Genomic DNA, 22,015 nt, shown 5'->3' with positions numbered 1-22,015 from the left:
CATTTTTTTAGGGAGGGCCCACATTTGGCAGTACTCAGGAGACTCTGGATAGAATGGGGATAAACCTGGAGTTTGCCTGCACAGCATGCCTTCCAGCCTTCTGAGTTACCTCCCAACACTATCGACTGGGTTCCTTATACACTGCAAAATTTGAACATTTTGCAAAGATATTTTCCCCATTCTCTGGGTTGTCCTTAAAAAAATAAATTTTTGCAGCCAAATCAGTCGAATCCCCCAAGCATCACCAGGAGTGATTCTCCAATCACAAAGCAAGGAACAAGCTCTAAACACTGCAGGGTATAGCCCCAAAACCAAAAAAATTGTTTTTTTCATTGTTCAGGGCACCTACCAGAGCCACAATGCTCAATGATTAGAGGCTATATGATATTGTTGATAAAACCCAGGTTATGGTCTACCACTTTGGGTCTATATAATATTGTTGTGATTTGTGTGTGTGAGTGTGTGTGTGTGTGAGTGTGTGTGTGTGTGTGTGTGTGTGTTCAGGGGTGTCATACACAGCAGTTCTCAGGGTCTCAGGATCGAACCAAGAGTAACAAGCATGAATTCTAGCCCTTAAACCATATCCCTGTCCCCCCGGCCCTCCCCGCCCCCTCCACCCCCCACGCACACTTTCTTTGCAGGGCCAAACCAAACTCAGGGCCTCACTCAAACATGTAAGGAAAAGGCTTTAATTTTGATGGAGTAACCATGTTCTTTCTTTGGTACTTGTGCTTTAGATGTTACAGCTATCTACTTTATTAAGGCACTTAAATTCTTTTTTTTTTTTTGCTTTTTGGGTCACACCTGGCAATGCACAGGGGTTACTCCTGGCTCAGCCGCGTGCATGGCAAATGCCCTACTCGTACTATCACTCCAGACCCACTTGAATTCATTTTTTAAACATTTGTTAATCATATTAATACATAAAAATTTTTAAAGAAACTTATATCTATAACATTAATTCTATGAGTAAATAAGATCTGTATTTTTTGAAGAATTTTTTGGGGAGTGGTGGGGACTGGGTCATGCCTGGTGGTGCTCTGGGCACTGACCACATGCTGAAGTGGCAGGGGTTCAAACCAGCGTCCTGGTTGACACAACCAGATGCAAAGCAAATACCTTAACACTCTACTATCTCTCCAGTCTCCAATTTTTATTCTTTATATAAAGTCAGAGGAGTAGTGTAATTCAAATCATACCCAACAGATATATCTGCAGCTGAATTTCTTTGCTCATCTTCCTTTAGTTTTTCTTGTTTCTCTTTCATTTTCAGTTCTTGCTCCTTAAGTTTTTCTTCCTTCCTTTTACGAATTCTGAAAGTTAAAATATTATAGTCTATTTCATGCAAAGATATATTTAACTTTTAGCATCCATCTTGCCTCTAGTCATCAAATTATGGAAAGTACTCCACATCATCACAAAATCATAAAGTAGTAATTTACTTCCATCTCTAAGTAAATCCATCAAACACCTAAATGAATGTCATTACAGCACAACAGGAAACAGTTTTAGATGTAAAGAAACAGTTTTCATTAGCATTACGGACTATATTTATCTCTTACCTAGCAGCTGCTTCTTCCCTTTCTTTTCGATGTTGCTCCGCTTTTAACTCTCTGAACTCCTGCTTCGCCTGCCTTAATATATCAACATAGTCTTCAATGAAATCCCTGGTAGAAACGAGGGTCAGTAGTTTCCCACAGAGAGCATGAAGTATCTTCATTTTTTCTCCTGTCAAAAATTGGTAAATAACTTTTGTATTATCAATGACAAAAAAAATCACATTTGAAAAATTTTTTTATCAGTGGCTCAACCTGAAATGCTTAATAAAGTACAGGAAAGTCTCTCAAGAGGAAACATGCCAATGGCTTGTCTTTACGGAAAAGCAACTCCAAATCTTAGCAAGGCATTTCAAATAATGACTTTGTACTTGTTAAACAAACTTAAAAGATTTCTAATTACATTGTTTAAAAAATTTAAACAATAAAAAATTTCAGATTCACATATGAAATTCAAGTCTAACGTTGTAACTACATAAAAAATCATATTGGACATATTTGTGTATTTTTACTTTTTGTTTCTAACTTGTAATGTTTACCTGGTGTCAAATCATAGACTGAAGTGCTTGACAGTTTCTTAACAAGGCTAGGATTACTCAAACGAAGCTCCATACAAGCATCATCTGTAGCATCAAATCCTCCTCGTTTTTGGTATCTGTACTTTGCATTTGCTGATGTTACATCAGCACCTGAAGCTAAGATGTGCAGTCTGAGGATTTCAGAAAGAGTGCAGCTATCAAGATCCAAGCTTTTCAAACTGCAGCCTGTAGTTTTAAAAAATGAAATGGTGATTAAGAATTCAGACAAATAAGCAATATAAAATGTGCCTTTATAAAATTAAATATGAAAAGCCAATTTAAAAACAAAACCCACACATACCCTGGTGTAACTGTGGCCATGCAGCTGCCAAAGATGCAACTGCAGACAGTGCAGATTTTGTGGGGTCTGCATCTTCATCCAAAGCCTCTGTTAAATCTTTAAGGAAATAAATACTTTATTCTAGTGCAAATCAAAGTTTGAATATTTGGGGAAAATGTCCTTTTAAAATGATGAAAGAAATAGCAAATAGCTTAACATTCAGGAACCTCAAAAGAACCAACACTCAGTAAACAAACAAATATTCATGTTCTGCCAACTCTCTGCCTAAAACTATAAATTCCAAGACATTCACTAAAGACTAATATTTTCCTCATAACATTGATAAAATAATTTCTAAATTAGCCAATAATATGCACATACACATTCTGAGAAATGGTAAAACACACTTTAGATTCTAAAACAAATCTCATGCAGTATAACTTGAAAAAAGTCTACTTTGAAAACCAGAATCTACTTGAAGACACTCAATTTTTAATACACACTTTAAGACTGAATCATGACAAAATACTTGTTGCAATCATCACAAAACTAGCATCAAAGAAGTTAAAAGACAGTTCTGTTGTCACTTAACCATTGACTTATCCTCTTCATTTAAATATGCTGTTTTTATTTTTGAAAAAACCAATCTAACAAATGCAGGATAATTTTCCTATATTTTCAAAGTAAATTGCCTTCCTTAATCAGGATTTGGCTTATAAGTAGGACTAAAAAGCAAATCTACTAGCACCAATATATTTAAAGCAATAGTTTATATAATTATTCTTAATTATAACACAGTTAAAAAAACTTAAAAGTGTCACTATGAAAAACTTCCATTTACAGAAACCTCTTCTCTTACATCATAGTATAGTGGACACAGCTTCAGACCGAGTTAGAAATGTATATCCTAGTCTTAGCTATACCAACACCTAGGTTCCTAATTGCACAGCCTTTAGATAAGTCACTTAACTTTTGTTTCACTTTCTTTAAAGGAATGAGTCTATATCAACAGTATTAAAATTTTTCAAATGAATTTTTTAGAAGCTCAATATGAAGAAAATGAAGTGGGATATGGAAATGACAATCCTGCTCACTCATCTTTCCAACTTTCCTTCAGTGGCTCCAACAAGGAGCTCATGTAGTAATACTAAATTTTTAGTCATGGGGCTGAACTACAAATGGATTATGGGTTCCTTAGATGTATATTTCCTTCCTAGAGTTTATAAGTTGACAAAATGACAGAAATACTAAATGAAAATAAAAAAGTTCCAGTATCAAAACTGATTACAACTCACTGACAATTTCATGCATTTGAAATTTTCAAAACAAACAAGGCCTCAAAAGAACAGGTATCTGCATGTAAGAAGTCACTCCAATAGAATATAAATATATCTCCAAATGGTAGACGTTATATTCTTCACTAGGAAATTCTAGATATAATTATTTTTTTCAATTTTTACTTTATACATAAAGCCAGACAAATGTTGAGTTATAGGCACTCTAAAGTAAACAAAGTTGTAAAAGTATATTGGCTTTTCCCCCTAGTGGCAATCAACGTAGTCAGCCTATTTTTTTCTATAGGAATTTGAAATTCTGAGAGCACAGGCTATAGAAGTCACAGGACATAACAACCAATGAATTTTGAGCTTACTTCACATGAAAGGACATATCAAAACATACATTATTTAACTCAATTATCTAACAAAGGGCACTCTCAAGAAACTGCACCTACAGTTTGCTTAGAGGTAGTCTCTTGGGTATACTGTACCAAGAGAATACATATACATTACATATACCACAACTATCTTAAATAGGTACATTTATTTTTATAGTCAGAGTTAGGTACATACAATTTCAACTGTAAACAATGATATCTTAGTAAATAAATATAACAGTTCCATATAAGGACAATGCTCTTGCTCTCATACTATGAAAGACTCAGCCAATGATGTAACACTAAAAATAATAATGGGTGTATTTAATGTGAGGTTTAAAAAAATCTGGTCAAAATTCCCAAGCGTGATATAAAAACAGAAAATTAGCCAGAGTATAGGGAGTAAGGTTTGATGCCCCAAAATAAAATCCAAAATCCAAAACAACAACAACAACAAAACCAAGGGAGATCAAAGGAGAAAGAAATGAGATTTTGAAGAGATGGTTTCAATGGCACTGTTAGGCACAAATATTCCAGTTGTTCATTTCCTTGCCATTTGTGAAGCAGTATGCACAGTCATTACAAAGCTCTAACTAGACTGCTCGAGTTTATAATTCATCACTTCCTCATTAGCCATGTACTTAAACTCTTCGAATCTAAGCTTTATATGTAAGATATAGAAAATATATTTATCTCTCAAGGGTGGTATAAAGATTAAATGAAGAAAAGCACATACCAATATTAAAACACATTATGTGATCTTTAGTACTGATCCTTTATAACAAGCCTCAGTTTTTTCCATCACTAAAATTCATTTAACTTCTGCCCCACTCCCTCCCATTCTGGAAAGAGCAGGAAAACAGTTTGCTAATAAGAACTGCTAAAGAGGAAATTAAAGAATATTTAATTCTACCTTATCATTTAACTATCTTTAGGAAGACTGAAGAAAAGTTTGTTACTGAAACAGGAGGATATATGAAAAATACTAGAGAACATCCTGATTGGGAATAGTCATATGAAAAGTGGCTATTAATAATAGGGAAGTATGAGAAGGATATAAAAAATTCAGTTTATGTTTCCCTAACATTTAAACATTTTCATAAAATGTTTAATGTAGACATATAAAGACTTGAGTATCTAATACTATTTCAAAGAGAGAACTTAGAGATGGTCTTATACAGGAGTTGGTCATCAGGATTTCTGACTTATATCTGGTCTTAAAATACAGTTTGATGCTTTGTATTACAGATCAATCAGAACTTGGTTAAAATCCTGTAATAGTATTGGTCAGTAAGACAAACTAATGGTTAAAGAATAATTATTTATTATGTTGTCTTAGATAATCAACCTTAAGCGCTAGTACTTGTCATCTTAGAAAATCTTTATGTTTCATAAATAAACTGACTTCTCTCTTCCCTTTAACTGAATCACATTTAGTTGACTAAATCATCTGAAAGGACAATAGGGACAAAATTGCTTAGATAGTCTTGATAAGGACCAATTTTTGATTGGCACCCAAGTGAGAGAAATACTTCATTCAAACTCAGGCTACATAAATTAAAAAGCAACCAAAATCAGATGCTTCCTCATCAATTATCCTGTTGCTTCAGGAAGTAGGCACAAAGGAAGATGAGTTCAAATTAGCTGAGGACTATAAAACCATCTGAACGATACTAACTTTTTGTAGTAAGTATTAAGATGTCGCCTAAAAGGTTATTATGAATGTTTAACATTTCTTGAGATAAATTTTAAACAAAACAGTGCAATGCTATTTCTTGAAGATAGAAAAGGTTTAGGGCTAGAGAGATAGCACAGCAGGTAGAGCTTGCCTTGCATGCAGCCAACCCAGGTTTGATCCCAGAGCATGTCTGCTCTTGAGCCCTGCCCAGGAGTAATCCGTGAGTGCAGAGCCCAGGGTAAGCCGTCATAATAGCTTGGTATGGCCCAAAAACCAAAAAGAAAAAACAAGGGTTGCCCTAAGAATTATTCCTCCATTAATATGCACTACACACTGACTTCAAATATTTAATACAGAATTCAAACAGCAAAATGTCTACTTCAAATTCATAGATAAATTTAATTTTGCCTAAAGCTGATGAGATCTAAAATGAAACCAACAGTATTACATTAAATTTGAAATATTATTGACAATAAAGTATTTCTTTAGTTGAGTGCAAAAAAAATCAGTGCCATTTGGCAAAAGTTCTTAGAATTTCAGATACTGGTCAAGGAAAGTCATAGTGCCATTAAATCACAGGAGAAATATAAAAAAATTGAAAAAGCAAGACAGATGGGACATGAGGGGGTTATGGGTGTGGGCATGCATAAGACTTTTAAAGTAATCATAAATAGGAACATAAAAACTAACTTTATTAAACAGCACTTGTTAATATAAAAGTCAAGTTAATTTTAAAATAACTTCCAAAACTTTAGTTTCCCTATTAAGCTACTATCAGTCAGCAATAATACTGAACTCTGACCTTTGGTGTCAGCATCAGTTATTTGCTCTTTGGCTACCTCCTCTTCTTCTTCAGCTATCGCCTGGAAGATGGCAGTCAGGAAGAAAAAAAGCAATTCACATAGTGGGCCTTCACTGTCATTTCCTACAAGAGCTTCCTCTAACACTTCTGTGAATAAAATGTTTAAAATGAATTTACAGTTCTGTTCATGTACTGAAAAAACAACTCCATTGGAATAATAAACATTTTAATTAACAACAGCCTGTGTAATTATTTTCTAAATGTCTATGTCAAAGTAGAACCAAGAAATCTAAGACAAAACAAAAATGACTATCTCTAATGATCACGATAAGGTACAATAAAACTCTAAGTCAAAATCTCAACATTCAATAAATTTAAAAGACTCACTAGATCAATATAATTTTTCTAAATTTAAGACTGGAAATGAAAATTAAGATCCATTTAAAATTATAGTTTGTTTTATTTTAATTTGAATAACAATGCAACCATTTTTAAGTAGTGTCCCACTGTTATTAAGAGCTCATGTAACACTACTTAACCAAATAGGTAATCATCACTAGGTTTAATACTAACATTGTGCCAAAAGTTATGTTTCTTATCAAATTCATTATACCGAAACTTTATTCCCGACACACCCAGCAGTACTCAGGGCTTTATCCTGGCTCTGTGCTCAGGGATCACTTCTGGTGGGGATCGGGAGACCACTGTGGTGCTGGGAATTGAACCCAGGTCAAGAGTGTGCAAATGCCCTACCTGCTATACTACGACTCTTGCTAAACTTCTTATCTAATCAGCATTGTTAGACACTCTTCTCTAACGCACAATGATTCATGTCTCTTCTACTTCCTTCATAAAGAAAAACTGAGGACCATATTATCTTAACTACAATAAAATGCACAAAAATAAAAGCTGAAAAAGAAAACTAGGGGAATATATAGGCCCTTCTGAAGAACACACTCAAAATTTTTTGGTGTCAACAGTCAAACCTAAAGCCTCACATAGGTAAAATATACATTCCACCACTAAGCTACATTCCTAGATCTCCAGGTTCCATGTACATTTAATGCACTCTTACTAGAATGGTGTTATAATTGTCTTTGATGGTCTTTACTGGGATCCTAGGAAAATCATTTTGCTAGCTGACAACTAAAATTCAAAATGGGATCCTCAGACAAATTTTGCTTATATATGATGCTTATATAAAGTAACCTTATATAAGTACAGGGTAGGCAATACCAAATCTCCAAATATACCCCACCCCTTATCCTGTGTCAATTTAGGGTGTGAGTGGTATTCTTATATATACATAGCTAGCCATCGAGTTCCTGCCTCAGGGACCTCTCAGATGATGCATAAGAAATACAATCTACTCTACTACATTTCCATCTCTGCATGGTACCACCAGGTTTGCATTTTAAAAGCCACTTGAAATATGGAGCCAGGTAAGCTTTCAGATGACTTCAGTCCCAGCAGTGGTCTACAGTGATCGCCTGAGACTTTAGGAGAGGAATGGGCAACCTGGTTCTTTGACTTGATAGTTCTTTGAGAGATATTTGCTCTTTCAATTTACTAATTTTAGGGTGAACTATAACAATAGCACTTGCCTAGAGTTACTCCTTCAGGAAACTCATCTTGAAGATCAAAAAGTTCTCCAAATGCGTTAAGGAACTCCAAAACCATCAAGGCATCACCAAAGATTTCAGGAGGTAGTCTAGTTTTCACTGGAGTTGGTTCTGGAAGTTCCTACAAGATTGAACAGGCTATATAAATACTTGGGTCAAGTATAGTATAAAAAGCAAATATAATATACTCTTCACCAAATGATATATTTCAAGTACAACAATAGTTCTCTACCCAAGATATTTATCATAGTTCCCTTTTAAACTTTTAAAATTACAGTAAGGCCTTATTCTAACCTTGCTAAATATATCTTTAGATGACCTTTTTACTTCATCAAACTAAGAATATTAATTGAGAATAAAGTAATAAAAATAATAATTCTTTTTATTTTTCTTTTTGGGTCACACCCAGTGATGCTCAGGGGTTACTCCTGCATCTGCACTCAGAAATTACTCCTGGAGGTGCTTGGGGGACCATATGGGATGTCAGGGATTGAATCCAGGTCGGCGGTGTGCAAGGCAAATGATCTATCCACAAATGATCTTTTGCTACACTATCGCTCCAGCCCCAAAGTAATTCTTTTTAAATTATGGTATAACTGACATATAATCTCGTATTAGTTATGGGTATACAACATGTATTTGTATATAATGTGAAATGATCACTACAGTCTTTAATTAACATCCTTTACCATACATAGTTACAAAAATTTATGCTTGTGGTGAAAACTTAAGATCTACTTCCTCAGCTTTCAATATTAATAATAATAATTATATTATTATTATTATTATTTTTGCTTTTTGAGTCACACCCAGCAATGCTCAAGGGCTACTCCTGGCTTTGCACTCCGGAATTACTCCTGGCAGTGCTTGGGGGACCATATGGGATGCTGGGGATTGAACCTGGGTTGGCCACATGCAAGGCAAACACCCTACCCGCTGTACTATAGCTCTGGCCCCAATATTATTATTTTTATGCTGAGGGATGCTCAAGATTCTTTGCGTGGGGACCATGTAGTACAGGAGATTGAACCAGGGCCTCCTGCATGAAAAGCATACAATTAGTCCACTGAGCTATTTCTCTGGCCTGCAGTACAATATTATATTCAGTAAGCTATAACATTATATACCTATGATTTAGTTGTAACTGAAGGTCTGTAACTGACTCCTTCACCCATTTTACCCAGGCCCAATCCCCTAAGACTGGAGACTATTTGTTTTTCTGTATCTGAACTCAGGTTTTTTTTTTTCTCCTGTGTATGTATATGTGTATTTTTACGATTCCCCACATAGGTGAGATTATGTGGTATTCTGATTATTTCACATAGCACAATGCCTTTAAGGTTTATCCATTTTGTTACAAATAAAGTATATTTTCTTGTTAAACGGGACCTTTAACCTAGAGTTTGAAGTTAAGCATTAGGTGTATAAATATTTTCATCTGCACCGTATCTCATAAATATTTGAACTAGAAATAATATGAGATCTATTGACACTAAAATTGTTCCTTATGAACTGAGATGAATGAGTTTGGTTTAGATATTTTGATCATTTCTTGAGCTTGGCAGAATCTTCACATAAAAATCAAACTAAAAACAGTCTGATCCCAATGTTATATAGGATAATCAAGTATGACACAAAAGACCAATTATTTCTGCAAATTAATCATTATCGGGGCTGGAGCAATAGCACAGCGGGTAGGGCGTTTGCCTTGCATACGGCCAACCCGGGTTCGATTCCCAGCATCCCATATGGTCCCGTGAGCACCGCCAGGAGTAATTCCTGAGCGCAGAGCCAGGAGTAACCCCTGTGCATTGGCAAGTGTGACCCAAAAAGCAAAAAAAAAAAAAAAAAAAAAAAAAGAATCATTATCAAACCTTGTTATAAAATAAATATTAAGAATGCTGCAAACAATATGTATCAGTTATTCAACTGGTTATTTACTTTCAGTTAAATGTAAAGATAAAACTATTAAGAGATAAGATTTTTCAGCAAAGCATAAGAAGATGGGAGTGTAAAACATCATGTAAAATGCTTATACCTTAAGATCATCACATTCCATATCTTCTCGAGGTTTACTCCACTGTTTTAAGTATTCCAGATATTTTCGCTTTTCTTCACGTAATTTCTCTCTTTCCTTAAACAAAAGTTTAAAAGAAATCCTTACTAATTTTCAAAATTAGCATATCTGGGAACATGTAACAAATACAAATATTTGAGCCTTAAAGCGATAGCACAGCGGTAGGGCGTTTGCCTTACAAGCGGCTGACATGGCCGACCCGAGTTCGATTCCTCCGCCCCTCTCGGAGAGCCCGGCAAGCTACCGAGAGTATTCGATATGCCAGACACAGTAACAACAAAGTCTCCAATGGAGACGTTACTGGGCCCGCTTGAACAAATCGACGATCAACGGGAGGGCCTTTACTTACTTACTTACTTACTTACCCCAAACTTACTGAACCAAAGACTCTGGGATGGGACAAAGAAACTGAATTTTACAAACTCTTCTGGTGGTTTTGATGCAGGTATAAGTATAATCACCAATTAAAACAAAGCATATCTGACACAACTCTTACAAGATTATTTGTTTTGGGGCCATGCCCAGAAATGCTCAGAGCTTACTCTTGGCTCTACACTCAGAGATTACTCCCAGAGGGACTTGGGGAACCATATGCTGGGGATGGAACCTGGATCTGCTGTACGCAAGGCCCTACCTGTTTATTGCTGCAGTCCCACCAAAAGTTTTTAATGTCCAACCAATATAGTAACTCATGGATAAATTATTATCTTCAATTATCTTGCCTACACAGCAGCTAAGTCCTATTCTATTAGATCCTGACAAAATATAGGTATAATAAATTTATTATAGTCTTTAAAAAATTCCTTATAGTTATAATGCATTTACTATCTTCAATTGTATTTAGAACGCAAAATCACACACAGTGTGCTATACACACGAAAGGAACAGTAGTAAAAATAGTATTCTAAGTTATATTAATGTTAAAGATTTCTCCTTCCTTTAATTTAGGCCATTTCTCTAACTACTTTGGAAACCCTTATTTTTTTACTTCTGGTATTTGAAACTGCAAGATGAACATTACTCTAAAAGTCTCCAAGAGTATTTAAATACCATAATTATTTCTCAACATATTTAATAAGTTAGTATTCTGTTCCCTTGAAATTTTTAAAAAACTAATGTGCACTTACAAAACTTTAAATGTAAAATGACCAAGTATTGAATTTATTGTGCTTTGAGTAATATGCTAAAATTACTGCCTCCCCACACGCGCTCATCACCTGGTAAAAAAACCTTTTTAACAGTTTTTAACTAAAACAACACAGTCACGGTCCTTCCGTTGTTCATTGATTTTCTCGAGCGGGCCCAGTAACATCTCCATTGTGACTGTTACTGTGTTTGGCATATGGAATACGTCACGGGGAGCTTGCCAGGCTCTGCCGTGCGGGCGAGATACTCTCGGTAGCTTGCCGGGCTCTCCGAGAGGGGCGGAGGAATCGAACTCAGGTTGGCCATGTTGGCTGTGTGCAAGGCAAACGTCCTACCCGCTGTGCTATCGCTCCAGCCCAACTAAAACAAATACCTATTTATGTTTCTGGAAAGTTCAAAAAAATGTTCTTGATCTTTTGACCTATTATTCTATTCTTACAATTTCATCCAGGATACAATTCCCGAATTGAAAGACATTTACTTATGAGTTCAAACACTCCATCATCATTTATGAGCAAAAAAGGGTTAGAGTTTACTTATGTCTATTTAATAAACTTAAGTAGTCACTAAAAATTATATCTAACTTAATTTAATAATATGAACAAGTACATACATTAAAAAACCAAAAATGATATAAATTATAAGTACTAAAGGATCTTTTAAAGTCTCAGAATAAAGATTTGATAGCTAAAATTAGCAATGTTATTGTTAGCATTGATAGTATCTTTAAATGTTACTATTTAGATTGTAAATGTTTTTGATTCTTCCCGTTTTTACTAGTGAATATATATTACACATCCCCATTCTTACCTCCAAATAATTAAAAAAGATAGAGGCAACCTAAATGAGCACGGTGAGTGACATGGTCAATATAAGTTACGTGTAAATATTACACAACCACGAGGACAAGGACTGACTTTGGAGAAAATCAACTTTAGAATTATCTCAGAAATATCTTTTACTTAAATTTATAATTAAATATTTCTGAAAATATTCCCCCTCACCATTATTACAGATAACTTATTTTTGGTTTGGGGGTCATACCCAGTGGTGTTCAGGGCTTAATCCTGACTGCATTCAGGGACACTCCTGGCAGTGCTGGCACCATATGGGATGCCAAGGATCAAACTCTAGTCAGCCACCTGCAAGACAAGTCCCCTACCTGTTGTACTATCTCTCTGGCCCCACAAATTATTTTCCAAAGAGCATAAGAACAATATAGCAATTATTATCACAGATTTTACTGTATTTTTCCTAATTAGCTATTTTATTTCTTTTATGTGTATCTTCCTCCAATTTTGAAGCTATGAAAAAATCACTTTAGAATTGCTCTTTTTGTGTGTGTGGCCTCACCTGGTGGTGTCACAGGGGGACCATAAAGTGCTGGGGCTTAAATCTGTGGTTCCAGGATGTAAGGCATGTGCTAAAAGCCTTTTGAACCATCTCCACTATACCCTATATGGTAACCTTTAAAAAATTCATTAAGCTTTCCAAAGCAAAAGGGAAATAAACCAATACTATTAATCAGTTTTCTGTTCTCAGGGAGCATATCCAGTGCCAGTTATCAAACAGGATTGGCTGCATGCAAGGCAAGTGCCTTGACCCTTTTACCATTTCTCGGGTCTCTTATTAATAAGCTGTCCCTGCACAGCTATTAATGTGAAGGAAACTGACAAAAGTATCTAAAAAGTAACGATGAGTTTAAATATGCAGCTAATGAATACCTTTTCTCTCTCTATTTTAAGCCTCTCCTTTTCTTCTTTCTTCTTGAGTCTTTCTTCTTCAACAATTTTCTTCAACTCTTCCTTCTTTTTCTCTTTATCTTCCTTTTCTTTTTTCTTTGCTTCTAGGGCATCTGCTTTTTCTCTTTTCAATTTAGCCTTTTCAAAGGCTGTGAAGAAGGTCAAAGTTGTAAGGACATACAAAGAGAAATCAACACAGTTTTTAGGACTGGGATATGATATCACCCGTGGCAGAGCATTTGCCTTGTCTGTGTGAGGTGAGGCCCTGGGTTCAATCCAGGCGCGCACAAATACACACATAAACCAACTCACATTTTTTAATATTGCAAAATCATTTAAGATTGAAAGATATCAACAGAGACACACAGGGTTATAAATTTTAGAAGAAAATGAGCAGGTGATTAAAATGGGAAAAGCAGTAAGCTGTGTTCAAGACAAATTACTCTAGGACAAACAAACATGATATGCCAGACACAGTTGGAAAACGTATTACTCAAAATATGGTTACAAGACCAGCAACAAGGTATTGCTATGTTAGAAATGCAGAATTCTTCCATACAGACCCACTAATTTAGAAGCTTAATTTTATAAGGTTTCCAAAAGATTCAAGTGCATAGTCAAATGTGGGAAGGAAACTTGTTTTATATGGCAGTGTGAATTAAACAAAAAGACTCCAGTTTGTTAAGTCCTAGAATCTCCAATATGTATTTAATATAGCACTTGGTCAGCTGAACAGGCATTATGATATGCCTTAAATAATATATTAGAGATCATCAGAGATCTCTTTCATTATTTAAAAAAATATACTGGTAGGGGGGCTGAACTATCCCCAAATAAGCCAGAAATATATCATCTTAGAAATATTTCTTATCTGTCCAGATGGGATTGCTTCTTCTGGTATTCTAAGTTTTGAAGAGGAACCAGAGAGATAGTACATCAGGTAGGGTCTTTGCCTTGCACATGGCTGACTTGGGTTTGAACCCTGGAATCCCACATGGTCTCTCCAGCACTGCAAGAGTAATTCCTGAGTGCAGAGCCCTGAGTAATACTCTGAGCATTGCCCAATGTGGCCCCAAAACAAAGTTTTTTGAGAGAGTATTAAAACTTACCTATTGACTTCATTTCTTCTTGTTTTAATAGTTTGTCTCTTTCTTTAGTAATTTTGCTCCTAAAACTTGTAATAGTCTGTTTATTAACAGTGTTGTCCTCCTGAAAAACAAATTAAGAAACTTTAGAACTACAACTTTTATAAACAATGGCTTGTTCTTGCAGTTAAGAATGAAAGACAAAAAATTCAAAATTAACCTCATTAACCATATTTTCTTCATACTGAAATGAGAGTTTATTCTAAAACATGCTGAACTTTTAATAACTACTTTAATAACACAGAAAATATGAGTAAATTCTAAAGCTCTGAAGCGATAGCACAGTGGTAGGGCGTTTGCCTTGCATGCAGTCAACCCAGCTAAGCCAGGTTCGATTCCTCCACCCATCTCGGAGCCCAGCAAGCTACCGAGAGTATCTCGCCTGTATTTGATATGCCAAATGCAGTAACAACAAGTCTCAAAATAGAGACGTTACTCTATTGAAAAACCTATTACTCAAAATATGGTTACAAGACCAGCAACAAGGTATTGCTATGTTATAAATGCAGAATTCTTCCACACAGACCCACTAATTTAGAAGCTTAATTTTATAAGATTTCCAAAAGATTCAAGTGCATAGTCAAATGTGGGAAGCGGGTCCATATGGGGGCCTGCTTGAGCAAATCGATGAACAACGAGAGGACTGTGTTTTATTATTTATTTATTTATTTTTTAATTTTAACTCCATAATTGATTCCCTGTATTTTATCCCACTTTATATTTTAATAATTGCCTATATGCTTACTACTACTCTGGTATACACAAATCTGCGTGATATGAGAGCCATGTTAACTCACATCTGAAACTTTGATAAGTGTCAATGTCAAGCAGTTATTAACACAAATTACACAAATACTGTGCATTTAACTGTGTTCCTTATGACAGGCTAGAGGGTGGGAAGTCAACACTGTTCTTGATTTCAAATAGTATTTTATTTAAATGGCAGGTAAGTTATCTTTTTTTACTTACCTGACTAACAGATACTCGTTTGGGAGGCCTTCCTCTTCTTCTGTTAGCAGGACTGAAGATAAATGTAGGTGGATCATCAGGAAAAAAATAAGAAAAATCTTGTTCGGCTATTTTATATGTTGACAGAGATGATGCCTTCATAAATAAAACAAAAGAGAACAATAGTACATTAGTTAATCATATCTAGCTAGACTCTAACATGCCATATGACTGCTGTTAAAGTATAGGTCTCAGGTTGAAAATGGCTGGCCTACACTCATACTAGGTTTGCTTTTTTGTGGTGTGTAAGCATGTACACGTACCTAGACATGTGTGCATGTAAGCCAGAATATTAACAAATATTTCACTATATACAAATATAAATTATAAATTTACAATTTTATATTTAACAAAATTAAATGTAAATATAAATTATAAATTTACAATCATGTTAATTTTCATTTACTCTGGTGGAGGGTATGGTGCTGGAATGTTTTATGCAAGAAATTCTACCATTAACCATACTGTAAACCATAGTGTGTACAATAAAATGAAATAAAAAAATTTAAATCTGGGGCTGGAGCAATAGCACAGCGGGTAGGGCGTTTGCCTTGCATGCGGCTGACCCGGGTTCGATTCCCAGCATCCCATATGGTCCCCTGAGCACCGCCAGGGGTAATTCCTGAGTGCAGAGCCAGGAGTAAGCCCTGTGCATCGCGAGTGTGACCCAAAAAAAGCAAAAAAAAAAAAAATTAAAAAAATTAAAAAAAAAATCTATGTAAGTTTTTATTACCTAGATAATATATAAGCTACATTATTTAGGTAGTAATATAAGCTAAATATATAGATAATATATTACCTAGATAGATAATATAGGGCTGGGACCCAAGTTCAAACCACTGTACTACATGGCTCCCCAAACACTATCAGGTGTGATTCTGGAGGGCTCTCATTACCTAGTTGGCTGTTGGTGGTCCCCAGGATGGTCAGAACAGCTCTGCATCTTTGGGTCCTAGCACTGAACTATCTGGCATGATAGGCCAAGTATTGCTGGGAGTGGCCCTGGGGTCCACTGGGCACTGACTGGAAGGCACCACCTGCTACCCCAGTGAAAAACTGTTGTAACCGTTTACCTTTAGTAAATCAATGAACAACAGGAGGACAGTGCTCCAGTGCAGTGCTACCTTTAGTATACAATGTGAGATTTCTCATTTGAAAATTTTCTTTTTTTGCGGGGGATGGGGGGGTGCGGGTAGGCCATACCCAGCGATGCTTAGGGCTTACTCCTGGTTCTACACTCAGGAATTACTCCCTGTAACACTCGGGGTCCATATGGGATCCCTGTAACACTCGGGGTCCATATGGGATCCCAAGAATTAAGCTGGTGTCAGCTGCATGTAGGGCAAGCACCTCTACCTGCTGTAATCTCTCTGGCTGCTCTCATTTCAATTTTTTTCTTTCTTAATGGTTATAAACAAAACAATGTTTAGTATTGATCTCTCTTTAAAACATTTTATGTGTTACAGCACTCAAAAGAGAAAGATAACAAAAGGTTGTGCCCTGCCACAGAGGTAGGGTGGGATGGGGGAATAGGGGGTGGGAGGAATACTGGGACTGGTGGTGGTGGAGAATGGGCACTGGTGGAGGGATGGGTATTCGAACATTGTATAACTGAAATCCAAGCACAAAAATTTGTAAGTCTACAACTGTATCTCATGGTGTTTCACTAATAAAACTTTAAGGGAAAAAAAAAGAAATATTGGTCTGGAAAAAAAAACATTTTATGTGTTAGAAAGCTATATAATTCCCCCATTTCCAGTTCTTTTTGGGGAGGGGAGCTTGGATCATATGCAGTGGTGCTCAGGGGCTGTTTCTTGCTCTATGTTTAGGTGTGACCCTAGTGGTACAGGAAGTGTTGAGAAGGAGATCCAATGTGCTGTAAGTGATTGAACTGCTCATCAAGTGTCTTAACCTTTGTATTATCTCTCTAGCTCCCCATAACATTTCCCCCCCAAATTTCCCATCTATTCTCATCTGTTCAGGATGATCTTTAATAAAATGAAAATAAGTCGTAATGCCTCAGTCACTTGTCAATTCTAGCAACTACAAAAAACAGTATTTAATAAATAAATGTCAAGAAAAATAGTGAAAATGGGATCCAGTTAAAAAGACAGCTGTTTTCTGGGTAGGGTACTTGCCTTGGACGTGGCCAACCTGGATTCAATTCCAGGCATACCATATGGTCCCCCAACCCCACCAGGAGTGATCCCTGAGTACAGAGACAGAAGTAAGCCCTGAGTACAGCTGGGTATGGCCCCAAAACAAACAAAAGAAACAAAACAGTTCCCCCCCCAAGGGGCTGGAGTGATAGTACAGTGGGTAGGGTGCTTGCCTTGTATGTGGTTGACTAGGATAGAACCCTGGCACCACATATGGTTCCCCAAACCCCCACTAGGAGTGATTCCTGAATGCAAACAGGAGTAAGTCCTAAGAACCGCTGGATGAGGCCTAAAATAAAAACACAAACAAAAAACTCCCAAAACCCAAAGCAGCTGTTTTCAGCCATGCTTTAATAATATTTTTGTGATGTTATAACTTTCAAACATTACCCATTTCTTCTTCATTTTTTTAAAAACAATTAAATTTACTATTCTTTTCATACCTTAATTTTAATGACTCCATCTTGTGGTTCACAGTGTTGCTTCAGAAAAAGTTTTAGTTTATCACGAGAAAATAAGTGTTTTCTTCGGCTACAAGGGAAAAATTGGAAAAAAGCTCTTATTATCAATTAATTTAACCTTAGCCATAATCTCTATAAATTTACCAACTGAATTCCAAATCCAAGAAGTTCATCCTATTCTCCAATATTTTTATACATAAGTTATAAGAAAACAAATATTTATGTAAAATATTTTCAGATCTAATTGATCCCATCTATTATGAAAGTTTATTACAAAAAAAATACCTGAATTTGTCACATAGAAATTACTAGGAAACTAAATAAACTCCAAAGAAAATAAAATACAGAGAATACGTCATGTTTTACAAAAATTGATAAAACAAATATCACCACTAAATTTAAATTTCAAACAGAAAGTTTTAAATTTGGGCAGCATGGAGGTCCCTCTGCCCTTGTTACCATCCATTCCAACTGTGCACTCCATAGCCATACTGATGACTCAAGGACACCAGCTATAAAACCCATGCCAGTCAATGAGGATTGGAGTTGATAGTGCAGTGGGTAAAGCGACTGCAGGAGTAATTTCTGAATGCAGAGCTAGAACTAACACTTGATTATCGCTGGCTGTGGTCCAAAAATAAACCCAAAAAATCATGCAGCCCCCCCAAAAAAGCAAGCTCAAATATCTAGAACTCATGCAGTCACTGCACGTGGAATTCCCAGATTCAGACCTTCTGAGCACCATACTGCAATGGGAGCAGACCCCCAAAACAAAAATTAAGCAGCAGATTAAGAGGTATCACATTCTTTGTTCCTACAAATTCTTTACCTGGCATCTGTCCTAATAATAATAAAAAAATTAATATGTAAAGATACATGTACACCTATGTTAATTACAGCTCTATTTGCGATAGCCAGGAAAAATAAATAAGAGAAATAACCCAGATGCCCAAAAATAGATGAGTGGATAAAGATGTTACTGTAGATATATACAGTGGAATATTACTCAGGTATGAGAAGTTCTATTTTTTTAAACTTCTGAGAAGTCTCCATACTGTTTTCCATAGAGACTGACCCAGAAGACAGTCTCACCAGTAGTAAACAAGGGTTCCTTTCATATTACATCTCTGCCTGTACTGAATGCTTCTGGAATTTTTTTTATATAGACTGCCATTACTAGTGTGAGGTGAAATCTCATTGCTTTGATTTGCATTCCCTGATAATCGGTGATGTTGATCATTTTTTTATATGCCTATAAAAATGACTATATCTGCATGGGATTTCTGTTGTTGTTGAGCTTTCTGAACATGTTATATATGTTGGATATTAGCCTTTGTCAAACATATTATGTAAAACTATTTCTTTATACCCAGTAGGGTGCTTTTGCTTTTAACTGTTACTTCTTTTGTAGTGGAGGAGTCTTTTGGTTTAGATGTAGTCCCATCTGTTTATTTGTAATTTTGTTTTCTTTGTCAATAAGTCATCTTGCTGAAGACTCATCTGAGGTCATTATCATGGAGAATCAATGTTTTTTACATATTCTGTACAAAATATTAATGTATTATTTTCTGTTTTTATTGTTTTGGGGCCATTCCTGGCGATGCTCGGGTGTTACTCCTAGCTCTGCACTCAGGAATTATTCCTGACAGTACTAGGAGGACCATGTTGGGATGCTGGGGAATGAACGAGGGTTGGCTATGTGCAAGGCAAATTCCCTGCCCACTGTACTATCTCTCTAGCTCCCTAATTATTATTATTTTTATATCTTAGCAGTTTTATTTCATCATTCCTTATTTACTACAAAACTATTTTTGTTGAATAGATTTTTGCATATTAGAAAATGTTTTTAATTAAATTTTAACTTTTTAAAGATACCCATGATATACAAAGTTATTCATAGTTGAGTTTTAGACATAATATGTTCCAGAACCAATCCAACCTTCAGTATCAACATCCCTCCATCAGTATCCTCATGTTCCTTCCCAAGCCTTCCACCTCCCTATAGCATAATTATTCAACTATAAACCACCAATGAGAAGATACCAAGATTTACCTTATTTGTGTTGCTTTAACAATAGCACAGTCATATAATTCTTTTTTTGTGGGTTGTACCTTGTACTTGAATAATAAAGGATCAAGTGCATCTTTTTTCTTCCTGAAAAGACCAAAGACACATATCAATTAAAATATTATTGAAAATGTAAGCTTTTTAATTTTATTTTATTTTTGGATTTAGGGTCACATCCAGCTATGCTCTAGACTTACTGGCTCTGTGCTCAAGGATCACTCCTGACAGGGCTCAGGGGACCCAGGATGCTAAAGACTGAACTATGTCTGCCATGTGCAAGGAGCACACTACCCACTGTTCTAATGCTCCACACCAAAATGTAAGCTTTAAAAATGAAAAAGTAATTTCTAAAAACAGACTGTTACAAAAATGAATGCATTTATTTTATGTTGCTTGTGTACTCATTCAATAAATTTTCCTTGGAAAAAGAAATAAGCACAGATTATTCAGTTTAGGTTAACCCAAACAAAAAGTTCTTGAATTTGCTTTTATACTTTCTCCTTCAAAAACCCAAGAGTAAAAGTGAGCTAATACAGTTTATTCTGTTTAAAGAACTGGTAGAAGTTACATACTCAAATCCTCCACCCTTCCCCCCAACAAACTTTTGATCTTTTCTGCATTTTAGCACTGTAGCACTGTTCTCCCATTGTTCATCAATTTGCTCGAGCGGGCCCAGTAACATCTCCATTGTGAGACTTCTTGTTACTGTGTTTGGCATATTGAATATGCCATGGGTAGCTTGCCAGGCTTTAGCTTGCCAGGCTTTGCCGTATGGGTGAGACACTCTCCGTAGCTTGCTGGGCTCTCTGAAGGGCAGAGAAATCGAACTTGGCTCCGCCAAGCCAGCTGAGCGCACGGCAAACGCCCTACCGCTGTGCTATTGCTCCAGCCCTTTAAGGGCACATTTTATTCATTCTTTATCCATCCAGTCATCCATTCATCTGTTCATTTAATGTATAGTTAAGAGCCTACAATGCACCAAATACTAAACAAATATAAGTAAGTATTGGGGGGTAAGGTGCTGCCAGCAGGTCAATCTGTACCTGTGAGGCGAGTGCATCAGCAGCCTGATGACACCTTCAGATTTCCAGATACCCCAAAATTGCTGCTGTGCCTTTGGCCAGACCCCAAAAACTGGGGGCAAAGTTTACCAAGAAAGTAAATGGCCAAAGTTAGGTATGTGGAAGTCACACCCACAAACCACCTCCGGCTCAGCTATAAAACTGGAGGCATGGCTTCTCTGGTTCCTGATAGAACTGCTTAACGGCCATGATCTCAGAGATTCAAAGACAAATCTTGAAACCCATGGGCTTTTGGCAGAAATGCGTCTAATCCCTGCAGTAAGTTACAGGCGCTGGGCCACCCCAGGTGGGAATAGGTTTCGTGCCTTGGCCTGTTCCCCCTGGTGGCCCGTTGGCCGCCAGCCTCCAGAGGTCACCGGACAATCAGGTTTGGGCCCACAGTGACGAGACACGTGGGGCCTCACGGGATGGGGGTGGAGCTGAGAATCACTTGGCAATGAGGATATGACATAGTCAAAGTCATATAAATGCACACAAAGTGAGAAGGATCTTAATACAAAAGGGAGGTATATATGATAATCACAAATATAAAATAATTATTATTTGTAATAGCATTACAGGGTCAAAAATTTTTATTAAAAATTCACCCTTAGTGTACTATATGGAATAGCTTAATATTTCCATTCTATTAAGGTTCATTATTAAGTCAATTTCACAAACCCTGAGGCTACAATCTATAGTGTTTCTTTTCTTTTTATCACTGCTTCTTTTTATTAATTTTAGGTAGTTATTTACAATATTGACAATGTCAGAGTTTTATACAAAAAAAATTTCAGCATTACACCCTCTGCTAGAGTGCCCGCTCCCCTTCACAATGTACTAGTGTCCCCTCCTCCCACTCTATCTGCCTGTCCCCCTTATAGTAATATGCTTCCTATTACAGACCAGCTCTCAGTTTCTTTAAAGAACCACTTCAAAAGATCAAGAGAAAATGTTTTAGTGTTCACACAGCAGTAT

The 22,015-nt window shown here is 36.2% G+C and overlaps 1 protein-coding gene across 4 annotated transcripts in view; it reads right to left on the bottom strand.

Annotated features, from left to right (window-relative positions):
- The window catches only part of BAZ1A (bromodomain adjacent to zinc finger domain 1A), an 86,284-nt gene that overhangs the window by 21,243 nt on the left and 43,026 nt on the right, over positions 1-22,015 (bottom strand). For 3 of the 4 annotated variants that reach the window (XM_056134303.1, XM_056134305.1, XM_056134307.1), the window contains 12 exons: positions 19,962-20,063; positions 17,891-17,978; positions 15,250-15,384; positions 14,245-14,344; positions 13,118-13,284; positions 10,209-10,304; positions 8,153-8,291; positions 6,549-6,695; positions 2,436-2,531; positions 2,096-2,320; positions 1,563-1,728; positions 1,200-1,313 (listed from right to left, as the gene is read on the bottom strand). In XM_056134303.1, the coding sequence (XP_055990278.1) occupies positions 1,200-1,313; positions 1,563-1,728; positions 2,096-2,320; positions 2,436-2,531; positions 6,549-6,695; positions 8,153-8,291; positions 10,209-10,304; positions 13,118-13,284; positions 14,245-14,344; positions 15,250-15,384; positions 17,891-17,978; positions 19,962-20,063 (1,575 nt within the window). The remainder of the gene's footprint in view (positions 1-1,199; positions 1,314-1,562; positions 1,729-2,095; positions 2,321-2,435; positions 2,532-6,548; positions 6,696-8,152; positions 8,292-10,208; positions 10,305-13,117; positions 13,285-14,244; positions 14,345-15,249; positions 15,385-17,890; positions 17,979-19,961; positions 20,064-22,015) is intronic. The other variant, XM_056134304.1, reaches the window with a different exon arrangement.

This window comes from Sorex fumeus, unplaced genomic scaffold (genome assembly GCF_029834395.1).
Source record: "Sorex fumeus unplaced genomic scaffold, SorFum_2.1 ptg000098l, whole genome shotgun sequence".
NCBI lineage: Eukaryota > Metazoa > Chordata > Mammalia > Eulipotyphla > Soricidae > Sorex > Sorex fumeus.
The sequence above is the reverse complement of the archived record's forward strand: the minus strand, read 5'-3'. Positions and strand labels throughout refer to the sequence as shown.